The 16451-nt window shown below is 35.8% G+C and overlaps 3 protein-coding genes and 1 long non-coding RNA gene across 11 annotated transcripts; 2 read left to right on the top strand and 2 right to left on the bottom strand.

Annotated features, from left to right (window-relative positions):
* Positions 1 to 467: 467 nt before the first annotated feature.
* LOC108860363 (uncharacterized) lies at positions 468 to 1250 on the bottom strand. The gene has a single exon (XM_018634252.2). The coding sequence runs from the start codon at positions 1178 to 1180 to the stop codon at positions 776 to 778; it is 405 nt and encodes a 134-aa protein (XP_018489754.1). The 5' UTR covers positions 1181 to 1250; the 3' UTR covers positions 468 to 775.
* Positions 1251 to 1906: 656 nt separating this feature from the next.
* On the top strand, positions 1907 to 3786 carry LOC108859316 (uncharacterized). 7 transcript variants are annotated; one of them, XM_018633205.2, is made up of 4 exons: positions 1907 to 2084; positions 2410 to 2717; positions 2804 to 2893; positions 3539 to 3786. In XM_018633205.2, the coding sequence occupies exons 1-3, from the start codon at positions 1985 to 1987 to the stop codon at positions 2882 to 2884; spliced, it is 489 nt and encodes a 162-aa protein (XP_018488707.1). In that variant the 5' UTR covers positions 1907 to 1984; the 3' UTR covers positions 2885 to 2893; positions 3539 to 3786. The 7 variants fall into 7 exon arrangements, with proteins under 7 accessions (XP_018488707.1, XP_018488709.1, XP_056842332.1 ...); XM_018633207.2 differs by having other exon boundaries at positions 3534 to 3786; XM_056986352.1 differs by having other exon boundaries at positions 3492 to 3786.
* A 57-nt stretch (positions 3787 to 3843) lies between these two features.
* On the bottom strand, positions 3844 to 5938 carry LOC108859317 (uncharacterized). The gene is made up of 6 exons (XM_018633209.2): positions 5383 to 5938; positions 4998 to 5065; positions 4678 to 4809; positions 4308 to 4527; positions 4165 to 4210; positions 3844 to 4070 (listed from the first exon to the last, which is right to left on the bottom strand). The coding sequence occupies exons 1-6, from the start codon at positions 5844 to 5846 to the stop codon at positions 3984 to 3986; spliced, it is 1017 nt and encodes a 338-aa protein (XP_018488711.2). The 5' UTR covers positions 5847 to 5938; the 3' UTR covers positions 3844 to 3983.
* Positions 5939 to 12428: 6490 nt separating this feature from the next.
* Positions 12429 to 14105, top strand: LOC130512505 (uncharacterized). 2 transcript variants are annotated; one of them, XR_008946043.1, is made up of 4 exons: positions 12434 to 12577; positions 12660 to 12898; positions 12994 to 13621; positions 13709 to 14104. It is a non-coding gene; the product is annotated as an uncharacterized LOC130512505 (long non-coding RNA). The 2 variants fall into 2 exon arrangements; XR_008946042.1 differs by having other exon boundaries at positions 12429 to 12898; positions 13709 to 14105.
* Positions 14106 to 16451: the final 2346 nt, after the last annotated feature.

Raw genomic sequence — 16451 nt, 5'->3', positions numbered from 1 at the left:
AATCTAGATATAAATTAAAAAATTAATTCATGAATCAATATTTATATCACCATATAACATCTTTTTTTTATATACCACAATTACAACCTTCAATAGAAATCATAACATTACAAATTGAAAACAAACACCACAGCCTAGTTACTATTAGGATTGATTGAAAGCTTTTATCTTGGGGAATTTTAAGGCCCTAACTACGAGTTTCTCAGCTCTCAATGTTTTGTGTCTATTGAGGGTAGCAAAAGTTTTTTTTTTCATGTAACGGTTCTTTTTAGCTGTGTGTTAATTTGTTTTGCGTTTTTGCTCATTAATCATTTTCTTTGCTGACAACTTTTTTAAATTCTTGCACTGATGTTGTAGGTCGTATCATAAAACAGAGACGTTGCTGTGAGCTGCTGATTCAAGGATATTCACCTGGTTAGAACCGTGGTGAGTTTTGATAATGCCAGCAAGGTTGGGGTTGGGGGATTGGAATGAAGCCATTGGTCCGTGCTTTTAGGGATAGATAGATGTATACAAAAGCTATTGATGTCTATCTTCTCTTCCGTTTGGAAAAAAATTATCTGGATTCTTGTACTTTAATCATTTCTGATTCCAATTCAAAGTCTTCTTCCTGATATATATTTTAAAATCATACACATAAATCTTATCAAGATCCGCACTACAAAGAATTTAATTTGGATTCATAATACATTCTTAGAGAGAACTAGTTGTAAAAACTATTGACATAGAGAGATTCTACAACGTCAACATCAGATCAAGAAGTTATCATTATCACTCATGGGAGGAATGCGGTTGTGCTGTTTCTAGGTGCATCAAGATCTTGTGAGACTTTTTGTGAATGTGCCTTACCTTGACCAATGCAAGATGTCTTGAGACTAGATGGAAATGCCTTCTTTCTTGATTCAGCCTTCTTATCACTCACGGAATCGGAGAAACTCCTGAGCTCGTTAAGCCGCTTTATCTTCTCCTTCTTCTGCTTCTTCTTTTGGAAGGTAAGGAAAAAAGAAGACACTACTCTGGTGGGTTTCTTCTCAGACGATGATGATGATGATGAAGTCTTGTGAAGTTTCAAATGTCGGTAATGGCGTCTGGGACGGTTACTGGTGAGTCTGATCAGGAGTTTTTTGCAATGCAGCACAATCTTCTGGTTGAATGTAAGTAATGATGTTGGGGTTCTCATCTCGTGCTATTGCTATGTGTTAGAGCTAAAGCAAGTTCTGAGAGAAAGTAGAACAGATAGAATAATAAGGTGTTTCTTGTTCTGTGCCTCAGGTGGGGTTCTCTTTTGTACTCATGGACTTTGGGTTATTGGCAGGTGGGTTTCACGTTTTTAAGTCTTGACTTTAAGTTTGTGGTAAGCCATGATTGTGCTCCTCTTCACAAAGTCTCTATCTTGTCTCTTGTCCCTACTGACAAAGTCCTCTTGCCAATTGTGTTAAGATTATAAACAAACTCAAAGTTGTTAAAAAAAAAATATTTTAACTTCAATTTGTAAGTTGACCCAAAAAACTTCAATTTGTAAATCGTTTATTTAAGTAATAATAGTAGATATTTTTCAAATTGGGATTTAAAACCATAGTTTTTTTTGTTGACATCATTCAAAACCATAGGTTCTGAAATGGTAACCAGGTAAAGTATAATAGTAGAATTTGCGGTAATGTAAGGAGTGCCGGTGATTTATTACCAATTAAATCAATATCTGATACCATACTTTAGTTTTCTTTTCTCTGTGTAAATGAATAATTATATTTGTTAAAAAAAATGCAAATGTTATTACGGTTGAATTTAATAAAATTAAAGAGTTAATTTTGGCATGTTTGAATAATTAAAAAAAAAAATTAAAGAGTAAATGAGTCAATTAAAGAAAAAAAGAAAAGTTGATTCCGGTTTATTCAGCGTAGAGACAAAAAAGAAGTCAGAGTCCACACACACACTGAAGCGAACAAACACTAAACTTTGATTCAAAATCGTCGTCCGATCGATCATGCCGCCAGGTGCGAAGAAGAGAAAGGCGTTGAAGAAGAAGCAGCAGCAGGAATCGACTGTAACGAACATTAATGGATCCAATGGCGATAATCGCCACGGTACATTTTCATCATCTCCCGCTCGATTTTTGATCTCAGGATTCGTTGTTGCTAGATTCTTCTAGACTAGAACGGTGTTTATGGATTTTCGAATGGTTTCCGCGCCGTGATTGATGTTTAAGGGAGGGAGATCCCGTTTGAATACTGCTCCATCATTTGTGCCTTTTTGTGTGTTTAGAATCATATGTGTTTGAGCTAAAGATCTTTCAGTAAATTGGTGCTTCCTTCATTTACTTGAGAGCTACGCTTTGTTGGAAACTGATGAAGAAGTGACTTTGTATTTTTTTGTTTACTCAGTATAGTATTTGTTTGAGACTTTGTGAAGATGACGGACAAGGAAGGCAAGATGATAGGGAAAGTGATGATAGCAGTTTAAGCTCCCCTGCTTCTCAAGGAAATGGAGAGTTTGGTGGGACAAAGGATCCATCTGGTTTGGTCAAGGACACTGCTAAAGAGATATCAGATCATCCTACTCAGGGACTTGGAGGCATTGCTATTGCACTTCAAAGAGGAATCAATGACAAGAAAAACATTGTGGACTTAGCTTCTCAGGATGGTAAGGTGGCTGCTGGAACAAGCAGAAACGTAGAGAGTATAAGAGAACCTCAAGCTCCAGTGTCCTCTGAGGAGAAGGTAGCATCTCTTTTCTTCTTGCATCATTTTACATATAAATTCCTCTCTCTTTTTTCAGTTGCCTGAAAGTCCTGTGACGTATGCAGCGTCTCTTGTTGCCTGGTCCACCAACTTCGTGGTTAAGTTGCTGCGGTTTGTTTGATGCACTGACTGGATCTGACAGTTAAAACACACAGGTTAGTCTTGGTTTATTGATTCTTGCTACATGTACTTTACCTGGCCGAGGCTTCTAACTACTATGTTTTCTGCTTTTCTGGATGGTGTCCTTGGATTCATCAATACTTCACCTAATCTTCTGACCATCTAAACGGTCTAGTAAGAGGGTTCGTGGAGTTAGAATCTTGGGTTTAGCTCGGAGTTTCAGTTAGTTTATTCAATTTGAGAACCTTCTCCAAGAGCCTTTTCCAATTTTTTCGTTATTGTGCTTGTTATTCATAGTAGTTTCTGAATTTATTTACAACTAAATGTCAAATTGCCAAGCTACCTGAAAACTCAACTCATGCTTGGTAAGATAATAGTGAGAATTTCCGGTTGATCCACAACTATATTATAGTCTCGCAGGAATCTGAAGTTTATATGCCAGTGCATAATTGCGTCCTGGTATTTCATATCATTCTGTTCTCAAAAACTTTGATTGTGTTTATAGAATAAATTCTTTGTTTTGGTTGTCACAAATTCTTGTTAAAAAATGGCAGCTAGCATAAACTCATCTCCTAACATAGAATAGATTGTTGTTCTTGTGTGAATCTTTACCAACATTGTCTATTATGTCAGACCATCTCATTAACATGTTATCTCTGCATTATGCTGCGGAAGAGCAGGAGTTAGATAAAGTTGGACGTGCATGACAGCCAAAGCTCAAAGACAACACAAAAAAAACAGGATTCACGGTCTGTTCACTCTTCTCTGTACATTGTCTTTGATAGATAATAGTGTGGGCGGATTTTAGCAACATACGAACAAGACCAACATCCTTAACAGGAAACATTTGTTCATTAAATGGATTGTAGATTCATGACTAAATCTTATCATTGATCATCTCTATATAGTTCATTAGTTATCTGTCGAAGCCGGATCTATTTCAAGCCTCAAAACAAGATCTGACCCTTTTGTACATTAAGAATGCGTGAATTTAACTAAAACTTTTTGTTCATCAACTTCCTATGAAAATAACATCATACACGGGCACAAACACTCAGCACACCCATCCCGAGTTTCGGGATGATTGACATGCAAAGTAGAAAGAAACCGAAAGCCCACAATTTCTTAGGTAGGTCTCCTAACGCCGTGAACAGCAGCGATGTAAATAAGCTGTGTGACTGAGAGTATGATCAAGAACGCCTCCATGGTTCTCTACAAAGAAAAGGAGGGACAATGAAGCCAATAATTATGGGTTTTTCAAAACTAAAATCTATAATAAGATTTAGGAATAGAGAAAAATTATCACCAGTTTTGCATTTCGCACGTGAAGCTCGATTTCTTTCCAGGCGAATCTGTTGATGAAATAATTATTCGTCATACCATTAATGTCTCAAAACATGATGTGCTTGCTTGTGAGACAAGAGATAGGTTAATATAGTTTATATTTACCCCATGGCAAGGACTGTGAGAGTCCATGCAATAGTTGCAGCTCCGGCTGCAGCTGGTAAGCTTCCCACGGTCCAAGAACGAATGTGGCTAAGGCCTGAGATTGTGGAAGCCGCACCAACTACTCCCGCAAGCAACGCGAATGTCACAAAGAATCCTGTGGCTGCGTTTCCCATCGGAAAATAAATTGGGGAGAAATGTGCCGGCAGCTTGAGATCAGGGCCTTGTTTCCAAAAGAACCCGAAATGTTAAAAAGTTAAAAGAACAACAGAGCAAACTATACATACCAAAAGCAAACAGACTAGAAGAAACCAAAACCGATAACCAAGCAATCATAGGTGGAGATGACTTCAAATTTTGATTGTGTTCTTACCAATTTCGAATCCGTGGTCAATTGCTTGGTTCATAGCCCATCCTCCAATCGCTAAAACTATCACGTACATGCAGAAGTTCAACACTAGAAGTAGAGAAGCAGCAGGTTTCATTTGCTCACCCGCCATTGCGCCTTTTATTTAGAAAACAAAGACTAAGAGAAGGGAGAAAAATAGAAGAATGAAAAAAATTAGGTTTGTATTTTTTGTTTGTTTGGAACGAGACATAATGAAGCTAGCTACATGGCGCTATTTTTTGTATTTTTTGATAGTGAAAAAGGGTTCAAACTTTTGACCAGAGCAAGACAGCAGGGTTCAAGACCTGACTTCACCATCTGAATCTGCTTTTTCGTTTTCACCCTTTCAATCATCTTCTGGACAACCCGTGTCCTGTTTCATTCCCAAAAGAAACGCAGAATCAGAAAGCGGATTTCAATGCTTTTATCCAAAGGTCTCAGCTTTCGCTTAATGTGTTTGAAGTTTAATGTGTTGCTGCCAAAAGCAGTAAAAAAGTCAAAAAAAAAAACTGAAATTATCTTCTCTACCGAATGAATGTTGCTTTCACTTTATAAAATAGAGAATTGATTTCAAAAGTTTCCCAAATATAGTTAAAAGTTTTCTTCTTTGCTCAAAAACCAAGAATGATTTTCAACAAAATATGAAACGTCTCATTGATAACTCATGTTAAAATGAAAAGGCAGGCGTACCCGTAATTGTTGAGACAGATTTGGATTAGGTCGAGTGGATTTGAGGTCAACACACTCACAATCAACGTTCGCTGCTCCTCGTCACACAGATCAATCATCTTCTGGACCAAGTAATTCCCAAACTGATCCATTGAAACATGGATGAGATGGTTAATGATTCCAAGGAATATAGCGTTGAAATCATGAAACGTTCCTTCCTCCACCAGTTTCTGCAAAGCCCTGCAACCGATTTGATCTTTGGCCATCGAACTCACAGATCCGTAGATGTTGACCATGCAGGCGAGATAACTAGTACTCTTCTTTGTATAAGAACCTCCAGAAGCTTCCATGGCGACTAGGGCTCGAGAAACCGTTTTTCCTTCAAACATCAACGCATCGGTCCCAAGGGAGACGCCTCTGAGACGACTATCCTCAGCATAAGAACGTCCTTCCATGGCGGCTTGAGCTCTATCTTCTTCAAACATCAATGAACCATGAAAGGAGGCATCGTAACAATGAGACAGACGCTTGATGGCGAGAAAATAGCTACATCAAAACTTTTGAATTTTTTTTATTTTCTGTTTTTAGTTTGATCTGATTTATTTTTGAATTTTAATTTTCTAAATAATAATTAATTTCGGAAAATTTTCTAACTTTTTTGATTCTTATGTAATTATATATTAATTAATAAAAATCAGAAAATTAAAAAAATCAGAAAATTAATTAAAATTTAGAAAATTAAAATTCAAAACTAAATGAGATCAAATTACAAAAACAGAAAATAAAAATTCATATATTTCAAAAAAATGAAAATTCAAAAGTTTGAAAAAATTTTTTTTTGTCATTTTCAAGATGTTGTTGGAAACTATCGTTGGAGATATGGCAATTATCGTAATTGTTAATGGTTATGTGAGAAACCATCATCGTCACTAGTGAATTTAAATTTTATATTTTCCATTTTTTTAAAAAAATTGTGAACTTTTTATTTAGTTATTCTCCATTTAAATTTAATCTTATTTATTATTAATTTTTTAGTTATTTTTATTAATATTTTAGAAAATAATTAAATTTTTAATATATTTATTTAATTTTCTAAAATTTTAATTTATTTTTTTGATTTTTTTATTTTTGTAAATTTTATTAAATTTTCGATTTTTATTTATTTTTTGGATTTTTATTTATTTATTTTGTTTATTTTATTAATTAAATAATTATTTTTGAAAAATTACCTGCTGAACCGGTCAATTTTTTTATTTGGAGTTTTTTTATGATACAAATATCACTTTGAAAGTTAAAAGTGTTAGTAAAAAAACTTCAAAGTTTAAAGTGTTAGTAAGTGACACTTTGAGGTTTTTTTATGCGATTTCTCCAAATTTCTCGTGTGTTTTGATGAGATTTCCCGTATTTTTAGGAATCCTTCGCTTTCCAGAACCTTTAACTTAACCTTTAGTAGGAATCTGAAACTTATATATGTTGATCATTCGCGGCTAGGCCAGTGGTGGTCTAATTACTTTCTGTTAAGATTAATGAAGTCTCGGTCTCCAAGGTTTACAAATTACACGTTTTATCAACCTTTTTGGAGTCCCGCGATTGGTAGTTTGTTAGTTTACCTCCCTTTGGTGTGCTTTTCGGGTGTTTGATGATGTTACTTTTTTCTTCTTTTTGCAGATCATCCCTGTAACGCCCCATATTCGGATTAAGTCAAAGTTAATTAGTTTTGCATGCAACAATCTAAAAAAACATGCACGACCAAATAAATAATTTTTACCAAATCGTATGTGCTATTACTAGTGCCCAAACATTCAATCTGAGATTCCCAGATCAAATCTGAATCCCCAGGTCAAATGTCCGAAAACAGGTTTCCTAGCGGTTTCAAGTTAAGGTTTGCAACCCGAGTTTGAAACCGTTGGTTGGTTCGTCCCGAACTAGAACTAATATCATATATAACCCAAACATATTCACAAGCCTTTATTATTAATATAATACTTAGATTCAAACAACGTCAAGCATATATAAGGTCAACCAGTTTCAAATGTTTTACATATTACCATACATACTCATTTACAAAAGGACACTATGCTAGCAGCACTGCTCCTTTACAATCCGAGATACCTCTAAGGTTACCTGCAAAACAAAGAGTCTAATGAACAACTATTTGCTCAGTGAGTCAGGGTTCCCTAACAATAAAACAATTCCCTCCAAATGCAGCAATCATCAAACATCAAGATCAAATATTTCAAGTTATATGCAATGCAAAAATAAAGCAATCAATTAACTGAATTATCCAGTATTCATGTGTGGCTAAATCATCATCGACATTTGAGGCTTGCCCCTTGCCATTGATAATCCACCGCCGCATCCACATCGGCTCTAGATATAAGTCTCCAAAATTCAACTGAAAAAGCTAACTGCCCACATCGACCCTAGTCACAAAGTCTCAGAAGGCCGACTGAAGTAGCATAACAAGGCTGCATTGTCATGCAGCAACACGGGCTACAGTAGCTACTCTATCAAAGTGTCTTCTTGTTCTGCCTGAAACTAATTTTGGTACAGAACTGAGTAAGGCATGGACTTCAGGTGGACCAATGACACTCACAACACCCCTCCTCGAGTGTTGAAACCTCACGGATCACTCCTCAACAAAAATTAACGGAAATTCTTGGATACGGCTAATCTAAAATTTAAACCTAAATTTAAATACAGAATTAAAAACTAAATTTAAAAGAAAAGCTAAAGACTATAAAGTTTACCTTAATGCTTGGGTTCTTTCAGATTTCTATGGTCGGGTCGGTGTGGGAATTTACTAAGGGAGTGAAGGTCTATTTATAGGTGAGGGGAATGACTAAGGAGAGGGTTTAAGTCGTGGGTAAGTAAGCCTGCTGAGCTGTCCTTGTTGGAACAAAAGGGGCACTCCAATAGTACTGAAGAAAGTAAATCGAGAGACACAACAAAACAAGCAACCACTATGCTTTATTAAAATCTTCTTTAAACAATCTATTACAAGATCTGCTTAATTCAGTTTTTACACGTCTAGTATTAACACCCTAACACACGCTACTGAAAGATTCCTAAGCTACACCGCTTATATATCTCCTCCGTCAAGTAGTTCAGCCACTGCTTCAGCACAACTCGGAACACTTCCAAGAGCTTCTCTCTCTCTCTCTCTCTATAAACTCAGCCTCTATGTCTCTGTCTTCATACATACGACTCCATAGCTATTTTATATTATTCTCCACGTTCCCGAAATCTAGTTTCCAAGGCAACATGAATATGGACATTTTCCATAACAATAAGTGAAACTTTCCTTTTCTTGGAATGCAATTATTCATCTTCCTTTAAGTCATAAACTTGCTTCTCAAGTTTATTCCTCTTTTCATATCTCCAAGATACTCTCTTGCTCTCCAAGTCTATTGACTCCAGCTCAGCATCTCGATTCCACATGGTCTTCATCACTCAACAAGACGTCTCCTTCAGCAACTACGTCAACGACTACTTCAGGGTGGACATTTTACATCAACAATCTCCCCCTTTTAGCTTTGTGTGCCAATCAAGCACAATACTCTTCTGGTTCAACAACCATGTTTCTCACCTGGAAGCTTCCATGCTAGTTGTGCTTTTCTCCCCCACGAGATGTGCACCACACCATGCTTTTCTCCCTCATAAGATAAGCACAATCTACATCAGAACGTCATCCACCATACTCTTCTCCTCCACGAGATATGCACTACATGTACCAGAACGTCACCATTCTCCCCCTGCTTGATTGCATACTAAGCTAAAACTCAGATGCTTAAATGTCAAGCCTTATAGACAAACTCCCCCAGAGTCTATGCTTCAATCTTACACTTCTCGGAAGTACTTCACCAAATACGTCAGCACCTAACGCACACCAGTGACACCAGGAGCACGTTATCTTCAACGCACCACACGCTCACCACGAGCTCCACACGATGGCTAACTCCACCACACAGAACGTCAACTCCAATGCCATAAAACTAAGTCCACATCGGACTCCATCATGAACTACTTCAAACACTGCTTCGACACCAAGAAGTAACACACACTAAAGAAACCTCTCTCTTTCTTCTACGAGGTCTATCTTTCTCATAAGGTACGTCCCTTCTTATATAGCAGAGCAAAACTTGATCTCCACATCTTCAACATGCTTTCCTTTTCTTCAAATACACTTAATGCAAGTTTCCATTTTCTTTAATGGAAAACTTCATCTTAAAGCAAACTCCCTTTTGCTTTATGGAAAACGTCCATTTATCTTCTAGCACATATCTTCTTTTCTTTTCTAAGCTCAGGCAATCAACCCACGTACTCTAATATAACTCCAGCTTCATGCAACATGTTATGTATTACCTCCTGTAGTACTCTGCGAACTAATACTTATGTCCCCCTTTTCGACTATGTATGTGAACTCATCACCTCTAGATAGAAAACCACGTCTTCATTCTCCTCCTATGAGTCACATCATGGTCAAAAACTAATATGAAGATTTATATCCTCTAAAGTAAGGAGGAAATCTCATTCCACCATCTCCATAGTGATCAAATCTCCTAGACCACTTATTCCTGAGCCCAAATCCTCCATGATTAGCCCTTTGAACAGACTTGAAACACTCACGTCGAATATGTCCTTGAACTCCACAAGAATAACATATAGGACCATGTCTCCTCATACCATAAGCTTGCACCGTTTGGTTCTTCTCCCTCAATAACTTGAAACACCTTGGCCTAATGTGCCCAATAACACCACAATGATGACAAACAGGCCGAAACTTCCGTTGAGTTGCACTCTTCAATCTAGAAACCCTCTCTGGAGCAGTCACCGCAGCAGTTGCCGTAGAAGTACGTGTAACAGTCGCGTTCTTCACATCAGTTACAGTCTTCACTGTAGTATTTCCATTGGATGTCTTCTCTGTAGACACCTTAACCTCTGGTCTTGTAGCATATGTAGGTAAAACCCCAGTTTTTCTTGCTGATACAAAAATACTTCCAGCTGTAGAACTTTTTTCTTGATATCCAAGGCAACATCGATCACTTTTCCCAATACTGAGAAGATGATCTAGCTGCTTCATCCCACCATTCAGCATCCTCAAACCCTTCTAAGTCTCTGCAAGTTGAGCATTAACCTGTCGTCCTTCTTCTTCTTTCTCTGAAACATACTTAAGTGCTTCAGCAACTTGAGTTTCTAGCTTGACCTTCTCCTTTGTCAACTCTGAATTCGCCTCAACCTGTTTGAGCCAATTCTCATACAATTTTCCAGAATTCTCAGTAAGATCAAAATCCCCATCATCATCATCACTTCCACATGAAGCCCCTGTCACAGATGCTGATGCAGATCCCACCGCAGATTTCGTCTTAGAACCAGACTTAAAAGTTGTAAACGCCACCAAATTCTTCAACTCTTCACTATCATCTGAATCAATATCAGATTCATTCTTGACGTCACTGTTATTCTTTTGCTTCAGTAAATTATCACATTTGTTCTGAGCATTACCAAATTTATTGCCCTCAAAACTTTTGAATCTTAGTCTCTTGTAAGTTGGACACTCCCTTTTGAAGTGTCCATATCCTCTGCATTTGTAACATTGAACCTCTGTATTGACACATTGCTCGCCAGCTTCATGTCTTCGCTTTCTCAAACCAACTTTCTCATGTCCTTGCCACTTTATCATTTCCTGTAGTACTTGGTGAAGCACGCAAATCATCTTGATCACCTCATCTTCATTCTCTGATTTTTGACTTGTTGTTTCATCAACTGCCAAATTCACTTCAGTATGATTCCCCACGTCATCAAGCTCCATCTCATGAGATTTTACCATCTCTACCACTTCATGAAAGCTGAATTTATCTATGTCAAGAGACACAAACATTGCTGCCTTATAAGCTGTGAATCTTTCTGGTAGACACCTTAAAAACTTTTTCACCAGTTTCTTGTCCTTGTATTCCATGCCTAGAACACGAGCTTCTTGTGCTAACCCACTGAGTTGAGAACTAAAATCTGATACATATTCATGTTCTTTCATCTTAAAGTTCTCAAATTTTGATTTGAGAAAATCCATCCTTAAGCTCTTAACCTTCTCAGTTCCTTCAAAGTGTAATTGCAGAATATCCCACGCCTCTTTTGCATTCTTGCATCCTTGAATAAGATCTAGCTGCTTCTTTGTGACTGATGTAAAAATACCAAATAAAGCTTTTGCATTGTGCCTTGACATATCCTTCTCACATTTTGTCCATTTAGCCAATGGTTTGTTGGCCACAACACCATCTTTATCTACTGTCTTGGGAACTTCATAGCCATCTTCTACTGATACCCAGACATCCATATCAATACTTTGTAAGCTTGCCTTCATCTTTGCTTTCCAATGCCCATATTGTTCTGGATCGAGCAAAAACTCAACCACCATGCTTTCTGCTGTACGCTATCTTCCCTTCTTTCCTCTTGCCTTTGGGATCCTCACCAGTAACTTAGGTGACCCGCTCTGATACCACTTGTTGGAACAAAAGGGGCACCCCAATAGTACTGTATAAAGTAAACCGAGAGACACAACAAAACAAGCAACCACTATGCTTTATTAGAATCTTCTTTAAACAATCTATTACAAGATCTGCTTAATTCAGCTTTTACACGTCTAGTGTTAACACCCTAACACACGCTACTGAAAGATTCCTAAGCTACACCGCTTATATATCTCCTCCGTCAAGTAATTCAGCCACTGCTTCAGCACAACTCGGAACACTTCCAAGAGCTTCTCTCTCTCTCTATAAACTCAGCCTCTATGTCTCTGTCTTCATACAGACGACTCCATAGCTATTTTATATTATTCTCCACGTTCCCGAAATCTAGTTTCCAAGGCAACATGAATATGGACATTTTCTATAACAATAAGTGCAACTTTCCTTTTCTTGGAATGCAATTATTCCTCTTCCTTTAAGTCATTGCTTCTCAAGTTTATTCCTCTTTCCATATCTCCAAGATACTCTCTTGCTCTCCAAGTCTATTGACTCCAGCTCAGCATCTCGACTCCACATGGTCTTCATCACTCAACAAGACATCTCTTTCAGCAACTACGTCAGCGACTACTTCAGGGATGGACATTTTACATCAATAGTCCTGGTTACCAAATGAGAGACATATTGGTGTACAGCTGCAAATCTTTCCGATAGAAACCAAGCTCCTGGCTGCCAAACCAACCAAGCTCCATTTGGTTAGTTTCTTTACATCTATACACATTTCTTAAGATCCATAAGAAAATTGATTGTGTGTGTGAGTTTGAATTATTTTCTGAGGATGGAGAGGAGGGGGAGGGGGACAAGATATTCAGTGGACCATCGTGAATTCACCATCAAGATCAGAAACTAATGTAGAAAGAGAAAGAGAGAGATTCAAAGGCTTTTCCCAAGATGGAAGAATCAGGGAATAAGCGATCCAACATGATTCTGTACAGATTGAACCAAACCCAACAGCTCTATGTTCTGGCCAATTGGTCTGAAGTCCATTATTTACCGGTGCCAAAAAATCTTGCAAGGTAACTTCTCTTGTTGGCTTGTTGCCCCCTATCTTTGTGATCTAGAAATGGTAGTGGAACCAGGACTGATGCATTTTTTTTCCTGTTTTATTCAGTATTGGATACAATATCTGAACAAGGGGTCACGCCTAAAAGTTTCATATTGTGTTGAGTCATTTGCTTCTTCTCTCTTATCTTGTGATATCCCAAGGTTCTTTAGCAGAGATGAGAATCCTCTTCCTTTTTTTCTTCTCTTGAGGAAAACTACCTCATTAACTTAAATAAATGCTCCTAATTTCTTTTGATAAAATCTTCTAGTTGGTGATGTTTTGGGTTTCCTTGAGAGGAAGTTCTACAAACGATAAGATTTAGTCGCTACTTTAGGTTGTTCCTTTCTTCCCCTTATTTGATTTTAATTTTTGTTGTAGTGCTCGATAATGTCGTTTTTGGCTGTTAATAAAGAATAGATGTTCAGTAATTTAGTTTTATGCATATATAACTGAAGGTGTGGATGGGGTCTTCGCGTGTGTACAGACCCTATGTGTTCAGAAACTACATTATCATGGCATCTTATCTAGGGTAGTGGCCGATGTTTTTTAGTTCAAGAAGTTCTGAGCCTAATGCTATAATCTTTTGGGCTAGGGACAAGAGCTTTGTTTAATCCCTCCTGCAACTGCTGAAATTTGAACATAACATCTTTATCCTTTGGGAAGAAGGATTTACCAGTAGAACTATCAGTTTTGGGTAACTGACTGATGTTTTAACAAGATAGTTTTTTATTGTGAACATTCCTGCATGAACTCACGGTTTACATTATTTTATTTTCGGCAGATAGTAGTTTCATTGAGCAGTACATAACTAGGTGGTCGAGTTATCATATTTCAGTTGGCAACATATACCTAAAAGAATCAAAGAAGTCAAGGTAATATCTGAAGCAGTTTATACTGAAATATGCTACAACGTAGATGCGCTGCTACTGGTTATTTTGAGTACACTGATGATGAGATTCAACCTTTGGCCCACAGTATACAGTTTTCAGCACACAATAAACATATAAGCTAAATGTCTATGTCACAATTAACTTCAAGCCATATTATAATTGCTAGTATGTCATGTAATTTTTCTTTCTAAATCATTGTGGTGATGACATAAGGAAAATATTTCTGAGATAATATATAGGAAATAATGTTAAGATCCTTTAAAGTCGTACTAATTAGGCCAAACAATAATATTCAGTGTCTGTCAATATAGTATGTATTAACAAATCAAATCTTCATCTAATACATATATAAGAAGATCATGGGTTACAGTTTTTGATATTGAACAAAGAACCAACTTCTTCTCAGTTACCAAGCAATACATTTTTTAACATTGGCTATGGCAGCCTTTTTTTATTTGAATTGAATGTTAAATTTAATTCAAAAGAAAAAAGCCAAGGGCAATAACATATATATATATATATATATATATATATATATATATATTTTAAAACATTGGCAATGGCAGCATTTTTTAACAATGGCAAAATCCACTAATATTTAGAAAGTGGGTTAGTTATGTGTATTTCATCTAGTAAATTAAAGAGGGTAAACAATTTCTATCCTTAATTAATAGATATAAATATAAATAAATATTTGTGTTAGAAAAAATATAAATAAATATTTAAATAAATAACAAAAATAATCATTTTCAAAATTCATTTTCAATTCGAACTTTCTTTTTTGAATTCTTCTTTTTAGAAATATATTTTTCGATCCTTTCATATTTTATTTTGAAACCTGAAAATAATTAGTAGCAATCGTTACATTCTTCTAATTAATCTAACATTCATCTTCCAATTTTTTGGCTACAAATTTTACTGAACAATTTAAAATACACGTAAATAAATGATTGGAGAAAAAATTATAAGACACAACGTGGGAAAATATCTAGTGCTTTTTTTTTGTGTGCATCAACCTAGTGCTTGTATGTTATCTTATACTCCCTCCGTTTCAATAAGATCCATGTTCTAGGAAAATTTATGTTTCAAAAAGATGTATTTTTTTATCTTTTCAATGTAATTTTTGTCAAATAATAATGAAAGAATTGTGGTTTTCAAAAATATTAATTACATTTCTTGAAATCTTATTGGTTTAGAAATATAGGAAACATAAAAGTACAAAAAACTATGCAGTAATAAATATGTTTTAATATGTTTTCTTAATAAGTGTGAAAATCTTATAATATGTATTATTTGAAACAGAGGGAGTATCAATTAAAATGACGGAAACCTTACATATCTCAAATTTAGATGTATCTCTATAAAAAAAAATTAAATCGAATTAAATATGTATCATAAAAGTTTCTAGATTGTATTAATTTTTATCTGTTATGTTATATATTGAAAGTTAGTTTGCTGCTTTTTTGGTTTTTTTTTTCTCTTTTCCTCATATATACTTTTGCATTTTGGTTTTGTGACATTTTTTATGAAACTTTTGAATCAATTAATCATGAACCAGTTTCTGCAAAACCCAAATAGACAACATTGCCGTGATTGTCAAGCATCAGATTGGCTCCTTTAATAATTTTTTTTTCGTTTTATTGTCGACAAAAGTTTATGCTAACATCCCTTCAAATGAAAGTGGGTTCTCAATTGACAACATGAGCACAATACTAGCATGTTCTCATGTTTTTTTGAATAAAAAAATACTCAGTATCCGCATTGCTCCGCCAACTTATGGCGTAATAGATATCCATGTACTCATGTTATGATAATATTGATGTAAATATAATTTATTATTGATTTAATATCTGATTTTGATTTTGACTTTTGATGATTAAAGTAACCTTTAAAGATGGATAAGTCTATAAAGGATGTGTGAAAAAATATAATTATAATTTGGATGTTCCATAAGCTTCACGATGGAACTAAGCCAAAATTTCCAAAATTGGATTTAGTGTTTCCAGCAAGGTTTGGCAAGGATATTTTGCTTTGGATTTTGGATCTCCTGTAGAGCTACACAAATATGTATCTTTCGGTCTAATCAGGTAAATAATTTTATAATTTGATGGATTATTACTCTTAAATTAACCATTTTTCCTTTTGTAGTTATGTTGAACAAATCTCCTAGGAATCCGTGTACTACGGGGAAGCCTCTATAAAAGACCAATCTCATAGACTTTATTTTCAGATAGATTGTTCTATAACTAAGGTAAGTAACTAAATATATGTTCTTCTGTTTAATTCTCTTATATAAAATTGTTTAATTCTCTGATATTTTCTATCACATCTCTAATAGATAACTGTTTAGTTCTATGTTTTCCTGTCACATCTCTAATAGATAAATTGTTTGGTATTTTTGTGTATGACAGAGAAGTTCTGGTGGACCTATTGTTGATATCAGTGGAAGGATAATTGAATTCACTTCTGGTCCCGATTGAACCAATATGAACTGGTTGAGCCAGATCTAGGATTTTCCATGTAAGTTGACTCCGTGCCTAGCATAATAATAATTATGAACGAATGGCAAATCCTAGACCTTTCTCAACCAGTTCATATTGGTTCAATCGGGACCAGAAGTGGAATCTAATTACC

Source organism: Raphanus sativus, chromosome 5 (genome assembly GCF_000801105.2).
Source record: "Raphanus sativus cultivar WK10039 chromosome 5, ASM80110v3, whole genome shotgun sequence".
In the NCBI taxonomy this organism is placed as follows: domain Eukaryota; kingdom Viridiplantae; phylum Streptophyta; class Magnoliopsida; order Brassicales; family Brassicaceae; genus Raphanus; species Raphanus sativus.
This window is presented reverse-complemented; position numbering and strand designations above follow the sequence as displayed.